The sequence below is a fragment of the Aspergillus japonicus genome (genome assembly GCF_003184785.1).
Source record: "Aspergillus japonicus CBS 114.51 unplaced genomic scaffold BO86scaffold_16, whole genome shotgun sequence".
In the NCBI taxonomy this organism is placed as follows: Eukaryota; Fungi; Ascomycota; class Eurotiomycetes; order Eurotiales; family Aspergillaceae; genus Aspergillus; species Aspergillus japonicus.
In genome coordinates this window covers 21,510-43,553 of record NW_020291653.1, presented here as the reverse complement: position 1 = coordinate 43,553, position 22,044 = coordinate 21,510, and the positions used below count along the sequence as shown (strand labels likewise).

Here is a 22,044-nt window from a genome sequence, read left to right as displayed (position 1 = left end):
ATCACCGACCAGTCTCATCGAACCAGGCTACCCCTTCTGCTATAAGAGCGGGTCCCCGCGCACTCCAGTGGTCGAGTACTTCTCATACCAAACCATACCAAGTTTCTCATGCCCAAGTCAATTCAATCAAGTGTACTCAATGTCGCCAAGTAAACGCCCCCAGGCGTTCTCTATGGACTCAAATGAGGAGACGCAATCAGACGCATCCCCATCGGTATGTCAATCATCTCAGTTGTGATAAAGGCATATAACTGATCTAACCAGCGAAAACGCATGCGCGGAATTAACTCGTCCGGATCCGATGAAGTCAGCGACGATGACATTCAAGATACAACATCTCTATCAATATCAGAACCCCTTGACGATGACGAGGACGAACTTGAGCTTCGTGCCACACAAGTGATCCAGGAGAAGTATTCTTTCGCTGGTGACGAACCGAACGTGCCTGCCGAGCATGGAATTCTGGAGCGCGTCGAGTGCTACAATTTCATGTGTCATGACCATTTTTACATCGAGCTCGGTCCGCTGATAAATTTTGTTGTGGGAAAAAATGGTTCTGGCAAGAGTGCAGTCCTCACGGCGATCACTCTATGTTTAGGTGGCAAAGCTTCGGCCACAAACCGCGGGCAAAGTCTGAAGAGTTTCATCAAGGAAGGCAAAGAGTAGGTCTGCCTAGTCCCCTATGTGCATCCAACTCTGAACTTCCTCAGGAGCGCAACCATTGTAGTGCGGATCAAGAATCAGGGTGATGGCGCTTACATGCCAGATGATTATGGAAAATCCATCATTATCGAGCGCCACTTCTCCAAGATCGGCACCAGTGGGTTCAAGATCAAGTCTGAAAGTGGCCGTATCGTCTCTACTAAGAAAGCAGAGCTTGATTCTATCATTGACTACTTTACCCTGCAATTTGACAACCCGATGAACGTTCTTTCGCAGGATATGGCTCGTCAATTCCTAAGCTCGTCTAGCCCCAGTGATAAGTACAAATTCTTTGTGAAAGGTGTCCAATTGGAACAACTTGACCAGGACTACCGCCTAATCGAAGAGTCTGGAGATCAGATCGAGGCCAAGCTCAAAAGCAGAGTGCAAGATATCACAATTCTGAAAAGTCGTCAGGACGCTGCAAAGCAAAAACTAGATTTGTCTGACCAGCATGAATCTCTACGTAATCGCATTCGAAATGTTCGCAACCAGATGGCTTGGGCTCAAGTGGAGGAACAAGAGCGGGTAAGCACGCTTACGAAGCTGAAGCGCCTATGCTGCATAATCTAAATATGAGCAGATCCAAGATTCTTTGATTACAGAGATGACGACAGCCGATGAGGATATAGCTGCTGCTGAAGCGGATCTTGGGAGCTATGAACATCGCATACAGGAGGCAGAGAGAGAAACCGAACTTGCGGCCGAGTTTGTTCAGCAGGCTACCTCCAAGCTTGAGACTTGTCAGCTAAGTAGGGATGAGATCAAACATAAAATGGACGCTCAATTGAGTGAACGTCATGGTCTACAGGTAAGGCCACACCACACGTGCTGTTCGATGTTGAGATTCTTAATCCATGCACACAGGCCCAGCAACGCCAAATCAGAGAGTATTTGAAGGCTGCGGAGACTAGAATAGCTGAAACTCAAAAGAAGCTTGCAGATGAGCACCAGCGCTTAAGCGATATAAGTGGGGGAAGCTTTATCAGAAAACAGGAGGAACTCGAGCAGGCAAAAGCTGGCGCGGAAGATGCCCGTGCTCGATTCAAGGAACATGAAGCTGAGAGAAACCGCTTATATGAGAAGATAGGTGAAGCTGAAAAGGAAGTGAAATCAGCCGCTGCCCCTGTCAGCAAGATTAAAGCCGACATTGAGCAAGCACAGTCGGTTCTACAAAACTTGAGCAGAGAGGGCGGGGCAAGAAATTCTGGCTTCCACGAAAGAATGCCAGCACTTATCAAGGCCATTGAACAGGAAGGGTCCTTTCGCAGACGCCCCGTGGGCCCAATTGGGCATTATGTCAGTTTGCTAAAGCCAAAATGGTCCTCTATTTTAGAGAATTCGTTCGGTACGACTCTGAGCAGCTTTGTTGTGACCTCGAAAAGCGACATGAACATCTTGTCGAATATCATGCAGAGAGTCAATTGGTAAGCAGTTCGAAACTCATCGCATGGCCTTAGATTTCTGACAGCATCAAAAGTGTATGTCCGATTTTCATAGGAAGCGATGGTCATATTGATACGTCAAGATATGAACCAGATCCCGCTTATGACACAGCCTTGCGGGTACTTCAGGTGAGTAGATCCTACTACGAACACTTTAACCTGAGGAATTTGTTTTAATTCTGAGCTTCCTAGATTGACAATGAATTGGTCCGTCGACAGCTAATCATAAATCATGGAATCGAACAGATGCTACTGATAGAGAACCTAGAAGAGGCATCGTCGGTGCTTTTCGATGGACAAAAGCCTCGCAATGTGAAAAGATGTTATTGCATTGACCCCACTAATAGGCGACGAGGGTTTCACCTTTCTTACAGCAGAACTGGTGAACCAAGCCAGGCGCCTGTCCCAGCCTACAATGGGAGTCCCCGGATGAAATCCGACCTTGCATCCCAGATCAGGTAATCACAACTCCGCTTGCGGTGAATAGTCTAGTACTGACATTCAAACAGCATGCAGAAAGATGTACTTGCAGATTTGCGAAGAAGCCTCAGTGATCAAGAGCAGTTTCTTCGATCCGCTCGCTCTAGTCTTGAAGGCTGCAAACAAGCACGTGTGAGGCATGACAGGAGAAGCAGCGAACTACGTATTGCAATACAAAAAGCAGAAGACCTTATTGATGAGATCACCGAGACCCTTGATAAAGAAGCTGTGGAAGACGGACGCATTGATGTACTTCAGACTACCCTGGAAGAAGCAGAAGAAGAGAAGCGCTTGAACGAAGGGTCCCTACAGGACGGTATCGAGGCTATGGATGCCATGATGAGGGGACTGAAAGCGACCAAACAAGAGCTTTCGGCTAAAGAAGCAGAGGTTTCTTCCATGGATGAAGAGCTCAGGTTGGCTCAAAACGAAGCACAAATGAGCATGGAAAACCGCCGAAGATCAATCCGCGAGAAGAACGCAGCAATTGAGCGAATCAATGATAGCAAACATGGCAGAGCTCGAATACAGCAGAGGCTAGAAGAGATCGCTGCACGTATCCTCGACTTCAGCGAGAAAGCGAGCTTAGTCTCACCGCGGGTTGCAATACCTGAGGGTGAAACCGCCGCCAGCCTAGATAAGAAGCTCGATAGGCTCCATACGGATCTTAGGCGATATAATCAGGAGTAAGTATGGAAACCCATGATCTTGAAGTCAGTTGCTGAAGACTTCCTAGATTGGGGGCAACCCGCGAGGAACTTGCTGCTCTAGCCTCCAGGGCAAAGGAAGCCTATGAACAGGCACTGAAACAAGTCGATGAGTTTCAAACACTGGCCGAAGTAAGACGATCGTATCATTATCCTGAGGCCCTGGCTAACTATGTCTGCTAAGGTACTTAAAACAACTCTCGATCATCGCAAGAAACGCTGGCGGATTTTCAGGTCGCATATCTCCTCACGCGCCAAGGCACAGTTTACATATCTACTCAGCGAGAGGAGCTTTCGAGGTCGACTTTTGACAGATCACGAGGGAAAACTACTGGATCTACAAGTATGTGGTGTAAAATCTTTTGTCGCTGACCTATTCTGATAGTCCTCCACAGGTTGAGCCTGACATAACGAAAGACAGTGTGGGCCGTGGTGCAAAGACCCTTTCTGGCGGTGAGAAGTCTTTCTCCCAGGTATGCCTGCTTTTGGCATTGTGGGAGGCTATGGGATCCCCGATTCGATGCTTGGACGAGTTGTAAGTTTCCTGAATTTCCACCGTGCAATCAGTTACTGACTACATTGGTCTTGTAGTGATGTGTACATGGATCATATCAACAGGAAGATGGCGATTGACATGCTAGTATGATTATGTTTTATGCGACTTCCTGCGAAGCTTGCTAATCGGGACACAGATGCTCGCGGCAAGGCGGTCAATCGGTCGGCAGTTCATACTTATTACGCCCGGATCCAGGGCTGAGATAAGCTTGGCGCCAGATGTACGCGTGAAGGAGTAAGTCTTTACCTCGTTACAAAAGTTGACCGACAGCAGCTTACTAGGCTCATAGGTTGGCAGAACCCGAACGGGGGCAGACAAGGCTCGCTTTCTAGACGTACAGTCCCAAGTAAATCACTCTGTAGATGTTATCAGGCCTTTGTGGGCTCCGGTAATTCTTCGTTATCATCAGTACTCCCTTCCTATTCTCTGTGAATGTCATTACAATGAGGTAGAAATGGTGGGTGAGTGTTTGAAACCGCGGGCTATTCGGATGCCCAGTGGCGATGTTGTCTTGAGCAATGTAAAAAGCCGATGCGCAATACGGTAATTCGCTAGGTAACTATAAGTTCTAAGTTATATAGGCTAGGCGGAACTTCTGGACTTGACTGCCATTCATCGAGGTCATACCCATTTTTTCATGCATCTCAATGCTAAGCAGTCGTCTCAGCCTGGACTCTTTCGAACTTAGTAACATTCATATCGACTTTGCTTGGGTAATTACGTATTTCCCGAGTTGTTGTAAAAGTACATACCATACCTCCTCCCACCGCGTTGTGAGGCTCGGCCCGTTTTTGGACTACGCCCAAACCGGCCCACACGAAGAGCAGTCAGTGACTTCGTCTCCAGGCCCTTTCCAGTTCAACCCAACAATTCATTGGAATTGCTAAGACATCCCCGATTCCGAATAATCACATCCACTCAACCTACGCTAACTCGGCGATACATTTGACTCACCTGTTGGAAGCCTTTCTTAGAGTGTATCACACCTTGACTCACCGCAACAAAAATCTCATCGCTATCAGTTCCTGTGTCAGTTCCCTCCTTTCGGCAGACCTATTAAACGCAGTCTCCCTGGCTTCAAGCGATACAACAACCTCGTCTACCGGCACCGGATCGAGTTTGTTCCACACGATAGTTTCCAAAATCCAATCATCTACACTGAAGCCTTGGGCACACTCGATTAGCATCCGGCAATCCTGAGCCACCTCTATACCGAGAAAGAAACGAGATAATATCAATCACAATCATCTTCAAACAACTGATCAACATGGCCGACGCACTAGCCTCACAAATGAAAAGCACTACTTTAGGGTACCGTATTCGTTTCCCTATCAATGGAGCTTGAATTGACCATGTTTACATCCTGCCAGGGATACCAGCTCAGATGCGAAGTGGAAGGAGCAATTAAAAGTCCCCGCCAAGGATGCGAGACCACAGACTGAGGTTTGTTACTCGAAGACTAGCTCGGGCTCGTCGCCATCTGACTTGCGCCCAGGATGTCACTGCTACGAAAGGCCTAGAATTTGAAGATTTCTACATCAAACGTGAACTTATGATGGGAATTTTCGAGGCTGGGTTCGAGAAACCATCACCTATCCAAGAAGAAACGATACCTGTCGCCCTCACCGGCCGAGATATTCTAGCGCGAGCCAAAAACGGTACAGGGAAAACAGCGGCTTTCGTCATCCCAACTCTAGAACGCATTAACCCCAAGAGCACTAAAACGCAGGCTCTCATTCTGGTTCCCACAAGAGAATTGGCCCTTCAGACTTCTCACGTCTGTAAAACTTTGGGGAAACATCTTGGCATCAACGTTATGGTTACTACAGGCGGGACAGGATTGATGGATGACATCATCCGTTTGAATGACGCCGTCCATATTCTTGTCGGAACGCCTGGACGAGTGTTGGACTTGGCGAGCAAAGGTGTCGCTGATCTTTCTGAATGCCCGACATTCGTCATGGATGAGGCCGACAAATTGTTATCGCCTGAATTCACCCCAGTCATTGAACAGCTGTTGTCATTTCATCCCAAGGATCGTCAAGTAATGCTCTTCAGTGCCACTTTCCCACTGATTGTGAAATCCTTCAAGGTAAGTATATCATGAGTTGTATCTATCCCAAAAATGGCCCCTGACACATGTTAGGACAAACACATGCGCAACCCCTATGAGATTAATCTCATGGACGAGCTCACCCTACGAGGAATCACGCAGTACTATGCATTTGTGGAGGAGAAACAGAAAGTCCATTGTTTGAACACCCTGTTTTCAAAATTACAGATCAATCAATCAATCATCTTCTGTAATTCCACCAATCGGGTTGAGTTACTCGCAAAGAAGATCACTGAGCTGGGGTATTCCTGCTTCTATTCACACGCAAGGATGCTTCAACAGCATCGGAACCGAGTATTCCACGACTTTCGCAACGGCGTTTGCCGTAATCTCGTCTGCTCGGACCTCTTGACCCGCGGTATTGACATCCAAGCTGTCAATGTTGTCATCAACTTTGACTTCCCCAAGAACGCTGAAACCTATCTTCATCGGATTGGTCGGTCAGGTCGCTTCGGGCATCTCGGACTTGCTATCAATCTCATCAACTGGGATGACCGTTTCAACTTGTATAAAATTGAACAGGAACTAGGAACTGAAATCCAGCCCATTCCGCAGAACATCGACAAAAAGCTCTATGTTTACGACTCACCTGATACAATCCCACGCCCTATCGCGAACCCATCACAACCGCTGATTAATACCACAGTCACAAATACACCTGCTGCAGATCGTCGTCCTACTCACCATGCAAATGGCGGGCATTATCAGTTCCATCGGGGCCGAGGCTCATACCGCGGAGGTCGGGGCCAGGGCCAACGTCGCACCATTCATAACGATGCGAAGCAATTTAGCGCCTCTCAAGGTCAGACAGGCGGCAAACCTCACACTACGCCAGTGTCATAAACAACCAGCTACCGCATTAATGAGTGCTACGCCCCGCGTTTTCCTCTTTCTGAGCTCTTTTGCCTTTTGTGCTTTTCACTCTTGCCATGTCCTTCTTATTTCCGTTCTCTCTCATCATGGGTTGTGGTCTGCTCATCTTGCGATGAATGTTGGCTACATGAACTCACGGGCCCAACACTATGTCACATTCTTGATGTCTTGTTTTGCTGTGAATTTCGTCTCCTACATGATAGTCTTTGCACCTCGAATTCGAAGATGCAGGAACATCATCTGTCTGTACCATACCTAATGCTCGACTTCGTTCAGTGTGTATTTGTTTCAGGTCATCACCTGTCCCTCACTCGCCTTTTGATGACGAGTCAGGTTCTTGTCATTGCTCTGCGTGCTTGTACATATTTTTTTTTCTGGGACTGCATTGGGATCAGGTGAGATCATCAAGGCGTTCGCGGACACGTTACAAGGTATATGGGTTTGGCGTTCCTGGCGATTTCGACTAACATACAGAGACGCGGCGATTGGGTTTACCCCCAGCTATGCCGGTTTTGACCATCATATCCTGAGCTCATTTGCCAGGCTCGCCATACGCCACGGCACTGGACCATATTTCCTCTCGGCACAGCATGACTATGACTACAACACCGGCATTTGCATCCCTGGCGCTAACGGCGAAGTCTTCACAGCTCTTTATGCACTTTCGTCTCTGTACCATCGTTTTGGGTCACGTCGTTTGCCAGTATAACTCGTGATCGTCCTTGTGCTTGGTCTGGACATCGATAGACTCTAGGACCGGGATCGTGGGGATATCCAGAAAATGAAGCAAATTCAAGGGGAGGTGGACTTAAAAAAAAAAAAAAAACCCCCGGAGCAAAAAAAGTAAAGGGGCCGGAAGAGCGAGGTGAGAGGAACAGAGGAAGAAGGAAAGAGGAAAGAGGAAAGAGGAGGGCGAGAAGAGAGGAAATCAAGCGGAATGAATGCTGGGAAAGCTGAAGGCTAATGAAGAAGGAAAGGCAGAGAAGGCGGAACGAGTGCCATGTGGAAATTGAAAGGCAAGAACAATTGAAAGAGGGGGAAGAAACCAAAAAGGAAAAGCGAGAAAAAAAAAAGCGAGAAAAACTGAAAATGGCGAAAAGAATTAGCCTGGGGTATAACTAGATGCTTGACGGTCAAGATATGTGCGGTATCTAGTCAAATGTCAACTCAATTCCTAGGCGGACTTCGTTTAAGTGAATAATATTGTAGAGCCAAGTTCGGCATTTCGGCTGACGCAAGAGTCCTGCGCCTTCTGCACTTGCGGAATCCCGTACTAATAAGGTTACCGGGGAACTAGTGAGTTAGACCATAAATAACTATAGTCCGCCATGGTTGAATTCTGACTCAAGTCCCGACAGATACTCCTTGACACGATAGATTGTCAAGATTGTACCCGGTGAAACAATCTCTCCCATGGCAACCGCCGAGAAAGATCACCGGTCGAAGGTCCGTTCAGTCTGAAGAGGAATGCCCATGAGAATATTACTTCTAAACTGTGGACGCCAGCCCAGTACTTTGCGATCGATTATCGCGGGCTCAACCGCCGGTGCCGTTGAGATCGGTAATACCTCGCTATGCTCACTTGGCCTCCGTTTACAAAAAGCTAAACAGTATTAGCAATCACTTATCCAGCCGAATGTACGGAAAAGACAGATACTGGATGATCTATCTTCAATAGCTGATTAATCTTCCAGTTGCAAAGACCCGTACGCAACTCAACCGCAGACTCCCCGACGCAAAGAAACTACCATGGCCACCGTTTGGCTCACAATGGTATGCTGGGTGCACAACCCTGATCATTGGAAATTCCCTTAAGGCAGGAATTCGTGAGTGATTCTGTTTTTAGTGCTGATTCTGATGCATATCTTGAGACTGATTCGTTGGTTTCGTGGATAGGGTTCGTTGCTTTCGACTGGCTGAAGTCACTTCTGCAAGACGAGAACGGCAAGATCTCAGGGCCCCGAACAGTTGTCGCGGGCTTCGGTGCAGGATTCACTGAGTCATTGTTGGCAGTCACGCCGTTTGAGAGCATCAAAACACAACTGTTCGTCAGACCCTGGTCGCCAACCACTTCATGAGCTTAGGTCACCACTCCTCGTTCAGGCGGACAGAACTGACACCCTGTGGCGCTATTAGAATTGACGATCGAAAGTCACAGAAGCCCCGGATGCGTGGGTTTCTACATGGGAGCAAGATCATTTACCAAGAAAGGGGCATCCGAGGTTTCTTCCAAGGATTCGTTCCTACAACCGCACGCCAGGCTGCCAACTCGGCGACACGATTCTCGAGTTATACAATGCTGAAACAGATGGCCCAAGGCTGGGTCGCTCCTGGAGAGAAGTTGGGGACTGTGAGCACCTTTGCCATCGGTGGAATAGCCGGCCTTATCACGGTGTAAGCCTGCTGTGGCCCTACTCTCGTCATTTGGCCGATATCTCTGTCCAGAGGAGTTGCTAATCCATCTCCATCCAGTTATGTTACGCAACCCCTTGATACCGTGAAGACCAGGTTTGTGTTCTAGTCAAATATCTCCTCAGACACGCGTACTGACACAGTATTAGGATGCAATCCCTAGAAGCCAGTAAGAATTATAGGAATAGTTTCGTCTGCGCTGCACGCATCTTCAAGGACGAGGGCATTCTGACCTTCTGGTCGGGAGCCGTTCCACGACTAGCGAGGCTCATCATGAGTGGCGGCATAGTATTCACCATGTATGTGCTCTATCGACCCGTAGATGATATGATCCAACTGTGTGGCCGGCTAATGATAAAACAGGTACGAGAAGACGATGGAGGCATTGGACACATTTGATCCAGAGAGGCGTTACATCTAAGTCGTTATGAAGCTGGGTGATGTATAGAATACTACGGGCTGTGTGTGCGCAATTGAGATCGAATTGTAATCGAATGGACTTGCTGAAAACCTGCTTAACAGCGTAGTCATCATGGCAACATTCGGAACCATTATCTATACACTCAAGCCTGCTAAGCACGTCGCTGTACCTCGTGATTGATCGATGCTTCTGCCGTCATGACTGCGATTTCGCGATCACCAAACCATGTCCGTACACTATCCATTACGGACTCTAACCCCTGGCCACCAGCTAGGACGTCGTCTAGATTGTGCACAGTGAGCCCGCTACGGTGGTCTGTGCAGCGACTTTGCCCATAATTGTACGTGCGAACTTTATCGCCTCGGCCCATTCGGGCAACGCCACCCATAGCTCCTCTCCTGAGCTCAACAAGTTCCTGTTCTCGCGCCTCTCGCCTCTGTTCGGCCAATTTCGCACGCAAAACTTGCCATGCCTTCTTTCGATTTGAATGCTGGGACCGTGAATCTTGCATCGAGACTACGATACCAGTCGGTATGTGAGTTAAGCGGATCGCAGATTCAGTCTTGTTCACATGCTGTCCGCCAGCACCACTAGCTCGCATCTTCTCCGTGCGAACTTCCTGTGGGTCAATGTAATAGTCGCTGTTGGGATCATCGAAACCATGCGCTCCATCGGTGCCACTTCCTGTTTCTGGGAAGCTAGGGAGGACCATGACACTCACAGCACTAGTATGAGTACGGCCCTTGGCTTCCGTGGCCGGGACTCTCTGAACCCTGTGCACACCTGACTCTGTCCTCATGGTGTCGTATGCACCATCCGTTTCTATCTCCAGAACTGCTTCGCTAAGGCGGTCCTCGGCCGACCCTTCTCCGCCTTCTTTCTTGATGATGGTACAACGAAAACCTCGACGAGAGCAGAAGGCGATATACATCTTCATCAGCTCGAAAGCAAACAGGCCTGCTTCATCCCCACCTGCGCCAGGTCGGATCTCAAGCAGGCATGGGAGCTCTGCAAAGGGATGGCGAGGAATGAGCGCTTTCTTAAGACTCTCTGATATACTGGGCAACGTGAGCTTGCTACTTTCTAGGTCTTCAATGGCCAAAGACTTCAATTCAGCTTCCGTTTTCGGATCATCTAACAAGGACTGTAACTCGGATATGGTCTGTGCATTGGTCAGCGCGAGCAGATCGATGTGAGGACCCAAGAGTCACATGCTTCGTTTGCATTATCCCACTCCTTTAGAGTGTCCGCAACCTGTGCTAGCTCTCCAATCCGTTTTGCGATCTTGGCGTCGAAGGAATCAGCTAATTGAGTACTGAGAGCGGCATGCTCGACGGCCAAAGTGCGTGCGTGTGTAAGGAGAGCTGGAGATAGATCTGATCCTATCATTTGCGCATGAGCCATGGTCATCGAGAGTACTACGCAAGCGTGGAACAAACTGACCTGTTTTGTACGTCCGACGTTGTAGAAGCAACCCTTGGTATATAGAGGTCCTGGCTGGCCGGACCAGACACCGAGAGCAAACCCATGGTACTCTGAACATTGTCTAGTTCCCGATTTAACAAACAAGATCGGTGACAACATCCAGTGCCATGCAGATTAAATCGTAGAATCTACAGCGGCCAATTCTCCGCGGGTAATCGGGTCACGTGGCATATGCAATCAAGCATTGTAACCATACTGTACGGTATGAAACAATAATCGGACGGTAACCAGCCGTTGTTTCAGGGCAAGACAGTGCGCGAATTACTGTATGTACGTACAGTACAGTGTTGTAAAGGCCAGACTGGAAGATTGAGGACTTGCTGCATCCCGCAACAAGCATCTCCGACAATAAATCACCACGGTCAGAGCTGGCTGTTATCAACATTCCTTAAAATATGTAACTTGCTCTCCGACCATAGAAAAGGTCATTCTTACCCGCATTACACCCTGTCACTGGCCGCCTCTCGTCTGCGACGTCTTTTATTACATTCTAATATGAAACCATTTCCATAACGTCCTACATTTCCACCGTCCTATACTCATCGATTGGCGTGTCTCCTTTTACAAGATGTTTGTCTCTCCAGGGCTCCTTACGGTCTTTCTGGCCTTCCTATCGGTCGTAAAAGGCTGGCAACCCTCACCAATTTCTCACGACACCCCACTTTCATCTTTGATCGCATCTGCGAAAACGCATCTTGCCGGTGGCTCGCCCAGGGACGCTCTACAGTACTTTGATGCGGCTATCTCAAGAGACCCTGCAAATTACCTGGTCATCTTCCAGAGAGGCGCGGCTTACCTTTCATTAGGCAAGAACTCTCAGGCTTTAGCCGACTTCGATCGCGTTCTGCAGTTGAAGCCAGGTTTTGAGAGCGCCCTTCTGCAGCGGTCTCGTCTCAGGGCTAAGTCTGCAGATTGGGCAGGGGCTTTAGAAGATCTCGGTGAGGCTGGTAAGGGTTCATCTTCAGAATTCAAGGAGCTTCAGGAAGCGCAAGGCTCTGCGCTGCTTGCACACGAGGCAGAAAAGCTTGGTTCCTGGGATGCTTGCATTAGCCACGCGAATGTAGCCCTCAGCAAAGCAAGCATGTCTCTGAGCCTCCGACAAACCCGAGCTCATTGTCGGTTCGAGCGGGGGGAGATAGAGGAAGGTCTTAGCGACCTCGCACATATCTCCCAAATATCTCCCGGCTCCTTGGAACCCCATCTGCAGATTTCATCGATGCTATTCTACTCCCTTGGTGACTATGATCGCGGCATTTCTCAGGTTCGCAGATGCCTGCATTCAGACCCCGACTCGAAAATCTGCAATCGTCTCTACCGCAGAGAAAAGAAGCTTCTTAAAAGAATTCAGACCATGGAAAACGCTGCAACTTCTAGAAAATTCAACAATGTTGTCAATTTGCTGGTGGGAGTCGGTGACGATAGTGGTTTAATAGTCGATGTACAGAATGATGTAAGGCAGGCAAGGGAAGCCGGATATATCCACCCAGCCGCTCCCAATCGGCTCTTTGCCTCACTGGTTGAGAAAACCTGTGAGGCCTACCAGGAGGTTTGTCAATGCCAGTTCTCCGTGGTTGTCTGGCTTATCACTAACACTTCCGACCCAGACACAGATACGTAAACCAGCGGCCTCCTATTGTTCTCAGGCGCTAGATTTGAATCCATCGTCTTTAGCAGGTCTTCTGTATAAAGGCCAGGTGGCCATCGATGAGGATCGCTTTGAAGATGCAATAAGCGTGCTGAATGAAGCGAAGGAGCATCATCCCAGCTCTAAGAAAATTCAGGATCTGTTACAGAAAGCTCACGTTCTTCAAAAGCGCTCTAGACAAAAGGACTACTATAAGGTTCTGGGTGTCACGCGTGATGCCGACGAGCGTACCATCAAACGTGCATATCGTCAGTTGACAAAACAACATCATCCCGACAAGGTCATATCTCGTGGAGTATCCAAGGAGGAGGCTGAGAAGAAGATGGCTGCCATCAATGAGGCCTACGAAGTCTTATCGGATCCTGAATTAAGAGGACGCTATGACAACGGCGATGACCCCAATGATCCCGAGTCCCAGAGGGGTAATCCATTCCAATCCGGGCCGTTCGGTGGCGGTCAACAATTCTTTTTTCAACAAGGGGGCCCCCAATTCAAATTTTCTGGGCAGGGTTTCAATTTTCCCGGCGGTGGTTTTCCTTTTCGTTGACAACAGAAGGTTATATTTAATGTCGAGGAAACTATTCGTCTAGATGTCTCCATCACTGTCTCTTGAGAGATTACGTAGCTAGTTTTCCCGTGTGGCATATGTATCTCGCACCTTGTGATCGGGGGGGGTAGCTTTTCTTTTGAAAATTCAGGCATACATTCAAGGTAATTGTCATACATTCCAGTCGCGAACCTAGTGTAGATTTCGTCCCGACGTGCAAACTTGTGTATTCAGTCAATTATGGCAAGAGATATAGGCAGGTTAATCATGATCATTTCTTCGGGCGGTCTGTCAGGGGAACATAGCTGACTTGGAAGATTTTCTCTTTGCTGACGGACCCGTCTGCCTTCTTGTCGACAACCCATATGTATTGTCCGCCGCTTGGCCCAAGGCTTCCCGCATCTCCATCGTCACTGTCCATGTCCACGGGGATGAACAACCGCCCGGGTGTGCGAAGCTGCTCAATCAATACAGGATGTAGCCGTTCAGCGGCCGCGCCGACATGGATGGCATCATACGGCGCCCCTTGGGACCATCCCAGCCGCCCATCAGAAGCAATGAACTTCACTCTTTCGGACTTGAGGTACTTACGACCCTGCTCTGACTTGCTCATGTTCTCGTAGGCTAACTTGACGAGCTCCGGTATGTGGTCGATACCAATAACTTGGCCATTTGCTTGATTTGCAGCCGATGGATCAGTGACGAGGTTGGCAAAAACATGGGTCAAGTAACCTGATCCGGACCCAATGTCCAAGACATGCGAGCCGGGCTTGAGAAAGTCGATAAGATATTCACATGCATGGCCGTGCATATGAGGTGCAGAGATCGTCGCGGCGTGTCCGATTGGCTGCGGCGAATCCGAGTACGGCCTTGAGGGCGCATAGTGGGCCCGGTCAACCTTGCATACCTATGTCAGACTTCCGACTACAAAATTCGCCTCATTCGGGAACCGTTGGCTTTTATCTCGTGGCTTATCCTCGACCAGAGATAGTGATCTCCAGGTAGAGGTAAACGAGATTTCTTGGTTGGTGGGTGAGAAGGGGACGAAGGGGGTTGCTCACGCCTTTCATGGCATCTCTCACCCTTTCACTCTTTATGAGACCGGTCCTGTACAGGTTCTCAACCAATTCGCTGTTGGTTGATCCAGAACAGTACCACGCCATTGAGTATAGCGTCCGGGCAGATTGCGTGTAGGGCGTAGTTATGGCGAAAATCCCAGCAAGCATATAAGTTTAAGTGTGCGCCCCTGCAGCAGCAGCAGAATGGAATGCCAGAGACGTGGATCGGTATTACTCGATATGTGTGTAGTAGACAAGTATGAAGGTCGTTCGTTGTTGGACTAGATCAAAAACGGTGGGGCATCTCTACCTTTGAGGCGGGAATTCCGGAGTGATACGGATGTCCTATGACGTCAATTATCATAACTAGTTACTAGGTCTCATGATTGCGCAAATGATAAGCAGCCGCTGTGCGTTCACATGCATTACTAGTATATACGTGTAGTAACAAACCTGAGTAGCCGAGATTCTGATAAGCTTGGATCTTCTATAGGCTGGTCTTTTCGACTTGATTTCGCTTCATTTCTACTAAATTGCACATGGTGCTTACTGGACTCTGTCATTGCTTGTATTGTATATATTTGAGGGTCCAGAGGGGCAACCAGGGGTTGTTGATATATATAAATCGAGCGGCAACCCCCCCCCCCCCCCCCGGCAAGGTTGCCGAATCACCTGGAATAACCCTTAGGCTTAATTGCTTTACAATGGAACATCATCCAGGGAAGAGTGATTACATGCATATATACTGGCCAGGCCACTCAGCACCAACATCTGCCCTAGAAGCACCAAAGCCACTCCCTTCTTAGTTATCGAGGACCTTGACTGCTCCGTAGAGGGTCATGAATTGACTGGTTGCTAATCAGGAAGCAGAATGGAATTTCAATACATTATTAACACCTCGAAAAAAGAACCCTACCATCAAAGAACAGTAATACCATTCCCCTGAAAATAGATCCCAATGTAAAGTGACCTCAAAACCCCCTGATATAGACATCAAGAGCCATAATAATCCTAATGTAAAGTGTATACGCAATTTCAAGTAGTTAGTAAGTAGTTAAGTACTGTGGACTGTGTGGAGTCCTTAAAATAGCAAATACTCCGTACTGTACAGTACATACCTGTAAAAGGTGAGTTGGCTTGAAAAGTACAGTACTCATACTAAGTAGGTGAAAAGTCACCTGATGTATATGGGCGGTGAGTGGTTTTCGTGCCACAGCACCGAAATCACGAGGGTTGGCTGAGCTGCTTCCTTCATGAATTACCACAGTTAGTAAGAACTCACCTGTACCTTGGTCTATTGCTAGGCTTGATACATGTGGTCATGATAGTCATATATGTGACTGGCAACAATCTCCATAGTTGACATGCGACCAACAGACACGTACTGTACTAGTCAATTGCTTTTGACATGTAATCATGGAAAGTGAAGAAGCCGACTCCACCATCCAAGCAGAGGTCGATGTCCTCATGTTCGATTATCTTCTCTGCACAACAATTGACCAACTCCTATGCCACGGAAGAGCGAGGGTGGAAGGGCAGAAGCCAGAAGACCATAATATCGAGTGGTACCTGAGAACCATTCAAAGTAAGTATGACCGAGCTTCTGTCACCTTCATCAAAACACTGACTGTTTCCAACTGCCAAACCAGCAACCAGAGCAGTGTTGTTGGACCCAAATAGTCTTCCGGATGACATATGTACCAAAGACCGACTGCTGAATTTTGCCGTGATATTCTGTCGCCGGTATGCCTTACTACAGAACGGCGCTGCGGAAGCAACTGCCCTGTTCCTACTGGCCAACTTTCTCGCGCTCTGCGAAGGACCAGGGGAGAGCTGGCCCGAGCTCAAAGATGCCATCTTAGCTCACCTGATTATGGCGGCCGCAAAAGAGGAGCTTGCGGCGACCGGCATTCCGTCAACCCCGGGCTACGACGAGTGTATTAACCGCGTACACAAGGTCATAGAAGAAAAATCAACGGCGAAGGGACGACAAGGGCACCTGAAATACTTCCAGCCACCTCGCGGTTTGTCGCTAGAGGTTCATCTAAGGAATATATCAAACGGACTGCCTGCAGCTCAGCTTGCACGTGCAGTGATTGATTACCTGGCCAACTTAATGCAATCGCTAGATCCACCCATACTGCTGCAATTAGAGAGAGGGAAACTGGGTGGGCTTACCCGCGAAGAGACCAGGCAGTTGAAAGAAAGAATAGGACTTTGAAAGCCCATAACCGGTCATTGCACAGTTTATAGTCGGAGATTGGCAAGACAAATCACAAGACTAGCTGCAATGATGGGCCTCTCTACATGGATTGAACAGTAACCAATGTCGATGAATGATTTCTAAAACAGACCCATGCAAAACAATACTCTACACGCCAGGATATCAGGAACGCGCGGAGATGGCAGTGTTCCTTGGGCCTCCGCTGCCAGTCGGCAAACAAGTTGTGGCAAATAGCCTAGCCCAGTAGCATGCGACGGGGATCTTCAATGTATTCCTTGACCTAGAGTAAGTGATAAGGTTAGTTTATGGGTAAGAAATGCTCTAGGTACGGTGTCTGACCTTGACAAGAAAAGTGACAGCCTCCCGGCCATCCAGAAGCCGGTGATCGTAAGTCAAAGCAAGATACATCATCTGGTTCAAACGTCAGCTCAAGCTAAGGGGACAGTCGGGATGCAGTAAGGACTTACAGGGCGAATTTCGACTTTACCGTTGACGGCAACAGGCTTGTCCTTGATGGCATGAAGTCCAAGAACGGCTTGAACATGTTAGTCAGTTTTCTACTCTGTACCAGCCTAAGACATCGGAACCTACCCGTCTGTGGAAGGTTAATGATCGGCGTGCCCATGAGAGAGCCGAACACACCACCCTGTGAAGTCAGCGTTGTCAATAAAGTTCAATGCCAAGCATGGATAAAAACACAACTTACATTGCTGATGGTGAAAGAACCTCCGGCCATGTCCTCGATCGTCAACTTGTTGTCACGGGCCTGGAATGAGTACTAAAATTAGATTGTGCAATCCAATGAGCTTGGGCGACTGACCTTCTTGCCGAGATCTGCAATGGACTTCTCAATACCGACAAGGTCCATAGTCTCCGCGTTGCGGACCACCGGTGTCACAAGGCCCTTTTCAGTGGCGACGGCTACACTGATATCAACATAGTCTCGATAGACAATGGTGTCACCGCCATTCGGCCCCTCAATGGATGCATTAACTGCAGGGACATCTTTCATAGCTAGGACGCATGCACGAGAGAAAGCGCTCATGAATCCCAGCTTGACACCCGTCTTCTTCAGCACATCGTCCTTGTAGAGCTTCCTGAACTCCATGAGTGACGACATGTCCACCTCGTTAAAAGTGGTGAGGGAGGCTGCCGTGTTCTGAGACTGCTTCAAGCGCTCAGCGATTCTCAATCTCATTCTGTTCATCTTCACCTGTACGTGGCATGTCGTGTTAGCGAATTCAAACTAGACCATGACACAATGACTATGATAGCAACGAACCCTCCTCTCTTCACGGCCCCCAATGCTCGGTTTGCTATCCTCAGGGGCCTGCGACTTAGGTGCCGCGGGCTGCGACTTCTTGGGTTCATTTGCCTTGGCGGCAGGCTTCTCGGGAGTGGGCGCTTTTGGTGCCTCAGACGTCTTTGCTTGCTCTGGCTCCGAAGCCGTGGGTTGCTCGGGACTAGCTGGTTCTGCAGACTTTTGGGATGCCTCCTCCTCCGTCTTTGCTTCCGGGGCCCCTCCGAGCTCCAGTCTAACAAGGTCCTGACCAACCGTAACGGTGTCCTCCTCGCTCACCAGGAACTCCTTGATCGTGCCAGACTCTGGGGCATTAACAGAGACATCAATCTAGAACGGGTAAGCGGCTGTTGAACGTGGTGTATCTCAAAGTCCACGTTTCATGGTCATTAAACGTCCGTACCTTGTCAGTTTCAATTGTCGCAATCTCCTCATCTCGTTCAACGTAATCCCCGACCTCTGGTGGCACCGTCAGTGACTTATAGCAATGTGAACGCATATAGGACCCTCACGTTTCGAAAATTGCTTTAGGGTGCCTTCGGTAATAGACTCGGCCATCTGTGGAACCTTGACAACAGTGTCCGCTATAAGTCGTCAATTTAGTACAGCCGGCTAAGATACAGGGTGCTTTTATGTACCATAGGTTCTAATTTGGTGGGCTCCGAAGGGAGTAGCGGTAAGGTTGGTGAAGCTTCTGAGCCTTTCTAAGCCGTCTGTTGCTACCGAAGCCATTTTATCGAGAAGGACTTACCCCGAACCCGTAAACCGTTGCAAAGCTGGATTCAGCCGAACGGCTACTTTAGCATTTCTTTGGAGCGCATTCGAGGCGAAGCTTCTGGGCCGACCGAAAGAAACAGCGCGGAAGGCCTGAGTGCTCCGAGGCAGACGGTGAAAGGGCAGTCGAGAAGCCATGATGACCCAGGTAAAGGAGAAACAAAAAAGAGCAATGAAGTTATCAATAGCAACGTCCGAGAAAGACAGTTAAGCCGCTGTGTGATCTCTGGCAACCGGGCGAGGCGAAGACAGCTGAGTTGTGATCCAACTTGGAATGCAGGTTCAATTATTGAAAGTAAGTTAAGAGGAAGTGATGAAACTTATGTCGGGGTACGTGAGCTCGAGCCCGGGCCGAGACAACCGGAATTTCCCTCAAGAGAAGCTGCATTTTCCATGCGACCGGCAAATGAACGGAGTATAATTATTACGCTTTTTCGGCTGCCCAAGACTGCCAGCTTGGCACTTTCCAGCGCCCGCCAAGGACCGCCGCAGGCCGAATTGTCAAATGAAGTAGAACTCGAAGCCGAGGGCACATCATCGTCATCTATCTCCTCAAACCCGGACTTCCCCAGACACAATGCCTCTTAGCGCTGCTGCGTAAGTCAGTCAATACAAAATTTCTCTAGAGAGAATCTGACTCTGCATTACAGCTCCCTTTATCGACGGTCCCTGAAACTTGCCCTGGATTGGGCTGTTCACCGTCAGGTTTGGCGAGGACAGGCAGTCTACATTCGTTCACTGTTCGACGCAAATAAAGACGTTCGCGACCCTCGACAACAGAAGGTATCCTTGAATTTTGGAACTACAAAGTACAGTAATACCAGACCTAGTCTAATAGCGATTCAACAGGTGCTGTTACAGGAAACCGAAAAACTACTTGAGACATGGAAGCACCCCGACCCCTATCGCGCGCCCACTGCCCCAGGAGGTATTTGATTGCTAGTCCTAGCTTGCCGCAAGAATCAGGTGCTAACTTTTCAAAAGGCAGTAAATGGGAGAGAAACCTTCCTGCCCCCCAGTTGCCTCGTGAGTTCATCCGTTTTGTCCTTCATAACAGATTCTTGGATGTTGTCCGGTACGCCGTACTGACACCCATTAGTCGCTTCCCAGCCTGCGGGCCACTGATTGCCGTCCACGAAGTATTTTAGCATGTCTGTTACAAAACTATAATTTGAATAGCACACTTGCAGCAATACTGGTTAATGCAGTAAACTATAGATACTAAAAAGCGATAAGCAGCGGTTGCCGGTGTAACAACAAGACTCGACACGTCGAAGTCTTGAATAGAGCATCATGAAAATTTGTATCCATAAATAATTCTCGGTATCATTCCATGTCCGTGGACATAATGTACAACCATGAAACTAAAAGCTAAAAGGAAGAAAATAAACGCAGAGCCATTAACGTGCCCAGACCAGAACCCCGTTATCACATCAATAAGAGAACCAATCCACGCCGAATCAGAAAACCCAAACCAAAGAAAAATTGTTCACAGCTCCTGGCTACCCGATCCCTTGCCACTCTTAGGGGTCTTCTTGGGCAGAAGGTCTAGATTGTGTTAGCACCATATCAGTCAATGTATATCGAGAACTCTAAACATACTCTGGTGAATGTTAGGGAGGACACCACCCTGAGCAATGGTGACGTGGCCCAGAAGCTTGTTCAACTCCTCATCGTTTCTGATGGCGAGCTGGAGATGGCGAGGAATGATACGGGTCTTCTTGTTGTCACGGGCAGCGTTGCCTGCCAATTCGAGAATTTCGGCGGCAAGATATTCGAGAACAGCGGCAAGGTAAACAGGAGCACCTGATGCCATGTTAGAGAGGTAGAAGTGAAAAAGACGATTCGAGGAGCTTACCAGCACCGACACGCTGAGCGTAGTTGCCCTTGCGGAGAAGACGGTGGACACGACCAACAGGGAACGCAAGACCGGCCTTGGACGAGCGGCTAGAAGACATGATTGGATTAGCTTCACTTATGGTGAATGATTGATGGTGGCTCTCACGATTGGGCGTTCTTGCTGCCGCTGGCCTTGCCTCCAGACTTTCCTCCGGTCATTTTGATGGTTGTGGTTTTTTAGTTGGGGTCGTAAGAAGAAGGTATGCGATAGGGTCAAGACGTTAACACGGCGAAAAGGTTACTTTATGGGGTTAAGGGTTGACGGCGAACGCGAGGGAGCGGAGGACATATATAATAACGCGACAAGGGTGACGTTGGGCTAATGGGGAGCCTTTCAGATCACCCTCTCGCTTAGCGGGGCTAACCAATCAAAGAAGAGATCATATCACCTGGCGCGCATGGCTTGGCGGAGATGGATTTGGCTTGATTCCACCGGGTAGGGGTTACCTTATGTGGTATAGCTCTGTAATGAATGGGGTATGTTTCAGTACAGTCATGCTAGCGTGATCTGAGGCGTTCTGTGGCGGTAGGTGACGCGTTCCCCACCCTTTAATCATACAGATCATACGTATTCAATACAGTATTGAAATTCTGCTTCTTTCGCGGACCTCAGGATCAACTAGGCATTTGCGAGCTGGTATAAGTAGCGCGCCTCTCTCGTCACCGCGTCTCCCTCATTTCAGTTTTCCTCATCATCCTGTTCTCCGTCCTTCTCCACGCTACAACTCAACGCAAACCGCTTTTACCTCCAGCCTTTACGTTTTAAACAGAACACTCAAAATGCCTCCTAAAGCTGCCGAGAAGAAGCCCAGCACTGGTGGCAAGGCCCCCGCTGGAAAGGCCCCCGCTGAGAAGAAGGAAGCCGGCAAGAAGACTGCCTCTGCCAGCACCGGTGACAAGAAGAAGCGTGGAAAGACCAGGAAGGAAACCTACTCCTCCTATATTTACAAGGGTACGCTCGCTTTACTGTGCTTTCATGTACGAAGCTAATTCTCGCCGCAGTCTTGAAGCAAGTCCACCCCGACACTGGTATCTCCACTCGTGCCATGTCCATCCTGAACTCTTTCGTCAACGGTATGCTTGGATCCCGGCTGCATAATAATCGGATCAAATTTATTGACTGTCTTCAGATATCTTTGAGCGCGTTGCTACCGAGGCTTCCAAGCTCGCCGCTTACAACAAGAAATCCACTATCTCGTCGCGGGAGATCCAGACCTCGTAAGTTACCAATTCTATGAATCTTGGGGCACCAGCTGACGAAGGGCAGTGTGAGGCTCATTCTTCCCGGCGAATTGGCAAAGCACGCGGTGTCCGAGGGCACTAAGGCTGTCACAAAGTACTCTTCTTCTGCCAAATAAGCTTCTTGTTTTGTTTGTTTGTTTCTGCGGGATTGTTTTTATGCT

The 22,044-nt window shown here is 48.8% G+C and overlaps 10 protein-coding genes across 10 annotated transcripts; 6 read left to right on the top strand and 4 right to left on the bottom strand.

The window, feature by feature from the left end:
• Positions 1–489: 489 nt before the first annotated feature.
• On the top strand, positions 490–6,846 carry BO86DRAFT_417932 (DNA repair protein SMC6; the record flags this gene model as incomplete). Its single annotated transcript, XM_025675056.1, has 15 exons — positions 490–662; positions 711–1,230; positions 1,286–1,513; positions 1,570–2,129; positions 2,207–2,267; positions 2,340–2,605; positions 2,657–3,313; positions 3,364–3,439; positions 3,519–3,593; positions 3,730–3,869; positions 3,926–3,974; positions 4,027–4,124; positions 5,261–5,333; positions 5,386–5,982; positions 6,172–6,846. 15 exons carry the CDS (start codon positions 490–492, stop codon positions 6,844–6,846), a joined length of 4,248 nt encoding a protein of 1,415 aa, XP_025528879.1.
• A 1,443-nt stretch (positions 6,847–8,289) lies between these two features.
• Positions 8,290–9,709, top strand: BO86DRAFT_310260 (putative mitochondrial tricarboxylate transporter (Ctp); the record flags this gene model as incomplete). The annotated part of the gene is made up of 9 exons (XM_025667856.1): positions 8,290–8,322; positions 8,383–8,437; positions 8,494–8,514; positions 8,571–8,702; positions 8,773–8,920; positions 9,013–9,270; positions 9,349–9,384; positions 9,438–9,587; positions 9,652–9,709. The coding sequence occupies 9 exons, from the start codon at positions 8,290–8,292 to the stop codon at positions 9,707–9,709; spliced, it is 891 nt and encodes a 296-aa protein (XP_025528878.1).
• Positions 9,710–9,785: 76 nt separating this feature from the next.
• Positions 9,786–11,295, bottom strand: BO86DRAFT_455339 (putative mitochondrial translation release factor (RF-1)). Its single transcript, XM_025677105.1, has 3 exons — positions 11,153–11,295; positions 10,925–11,091; positions 9,786–10,871 (listed from the first exon to the last, which is right to left on the bottom strand). Exons 1-3 carry the CDS (start codon positions 11,250–11,252, stop codon positions 9,861–9,863), a joined length of 1,278 nt encoding a protein of 425 aa, XP_025528877.1. The 5' UTR covers positions 11,253–11,295; the 3' UTR covers positions 9,786–9,860.
• Positions 11,296–11,674: 379 nt separating this feature from the next.
• Positions 11,675–13,642, top strand: BO86DRAFT_57041 (DnaJ and TPR domain protein). Its single transcript, XM_025677483.1, has 2 exons — positions 11,675–12,740; positions 12,799–13,642. Exons 1-2 carry the CDS (start codon positions 11,763–11,765, stop codon positions 13,384–13,386), a joined length of 1,566 nt encoding a protein of 521 aa, XP_025528876.1. The 5' UTR covers positions 11,675–11,762; the 3' UTR covers positions 13,387–13,642.
• BO86DRAFT_388184 (protein-L-isoaspartate O-methyltransferase) lies at positions 13,456–14,585 on the bottom strand. Its single transcript, XM_025671791.1, has one exon. The coding sequence runs from the start codon at positions 14,195–14,197 to the stop codon at positions 13,658–13,660; it is 540 nt and encodes a 179-aa protein (XP_025528875.1). The 5' UTR covers positions 14,198–14,585; the 3' UTR covers positions 13,456–13,657.
• Positions 14,586–15,860: 1,275 nt separating this feature from the next.
• Positions 15,861–16,665, top strand: BO86DRAFT_455336 (uncharacterized protein; the record flags this gene model as incomplete). The annotated part of the gene is made up of 2 exons (XM_025677104.1): positions 15,861–16,029; positions 16,094–16,665. 2 exons carry the CDS (start codon positions 15,861–15,863, stop codon positions 16,663–16,665), a joined length of 741 nt encoding a protein of 246 aa, XP_025528874.1.
• On the bottom strand, positions 16,603–19,007 carry BO86DRAFT_56728 (putative dihydrolipoamide succinyltransferase). Its single transcript, XM_025677482.1, has 11 exons — positions 18,720–19,007; positions 18,607–18,659; positions 18,481–18,552; positions 18,372–18,427; positions 17,951–18,298; positions 17,489–17,881; positions 17,375–17,434; positions 17,260–17,314; positions 17,136–17,203; positions 17,008–17,079; positions 16,603–16,948 (listed from the first exon to the last, which is right to left on the bottom strand). Exons 1-11 carry the CDS (start codon positions 18,878–18,880, stop codon positions 16,904–16,906), a joined length of 1,383 nt encoding a protein of 460 aa, XP_025528873.1. The 5' UTR covers positions 18,881–19,007; the 3' UTR covers positions 16,603–16,903.
• Positions 19,008–19,197: 190 nt separating this feature from the next.
• On the top strand, positions 19,198–19,958 carry BO86DRAFT_408827 (NADH dehydrogenase [ubiquinone] 1 beta subcomplex subunit 9). The gene is made up of 5 exons (XM_025674372.1): positions 19,198–19,339; positions 19,393–19,525; positions 19,592–19,670; positions 19,727–19,768; positions 19,842–19,958. Exons 1-5 carry the CDS (start codon positions 19,320–19,322, stop codon positions 19,865–19,867), a joined length of 300 nt encoding a protein of 99 aa, XP_025528872.1. The 5' UTR covers positions 19,198–19,319; the 3' UTR covers positions 19,868–19,958.
• A 291-nt stretch (positions 19,959–20,249) lies between these two features.
• BO86DRAFT_272506 (histone H2A) lies at positions 20,250–20,800 on the bottom strand (the record flags this gene model as incomplete). The annotated part of the gene is made up of 4 exons (XM_025667232.1): positions 20,250–20,290; positions 20,345–20,548; positions 20,601–20,689; positions 20,748–20,800. Coding segments are annotated over 4 exons (387 nt in total), but the record flags the coding sequence as incomplete, so codon positions are not given.
• A 621-nt stretch (positions 20,801–21,421) lies between these two features.
• BO86DRAFT_398347 (histone H2B family protein) lies at positions 21,422–21,999 on the top strand (the record flags this gene model as incomplete). The annotated part of the gene is made up of 4 exons (XM_025673548.1): positions 21,422–21,593; positions 21,644–21,715; positions 21,772–21,859; positions 21,909–21,999. 4 exons carry the CDS (start codon positions 21,422–21,424, stop codon positions 21,997–21,999), a joined length of 423 nt encoding a protein of 140 aa, XP_025528870.1.
• Between the last annotated feature and the right edge of the window lie 45 nt (positions 22,000–22,044).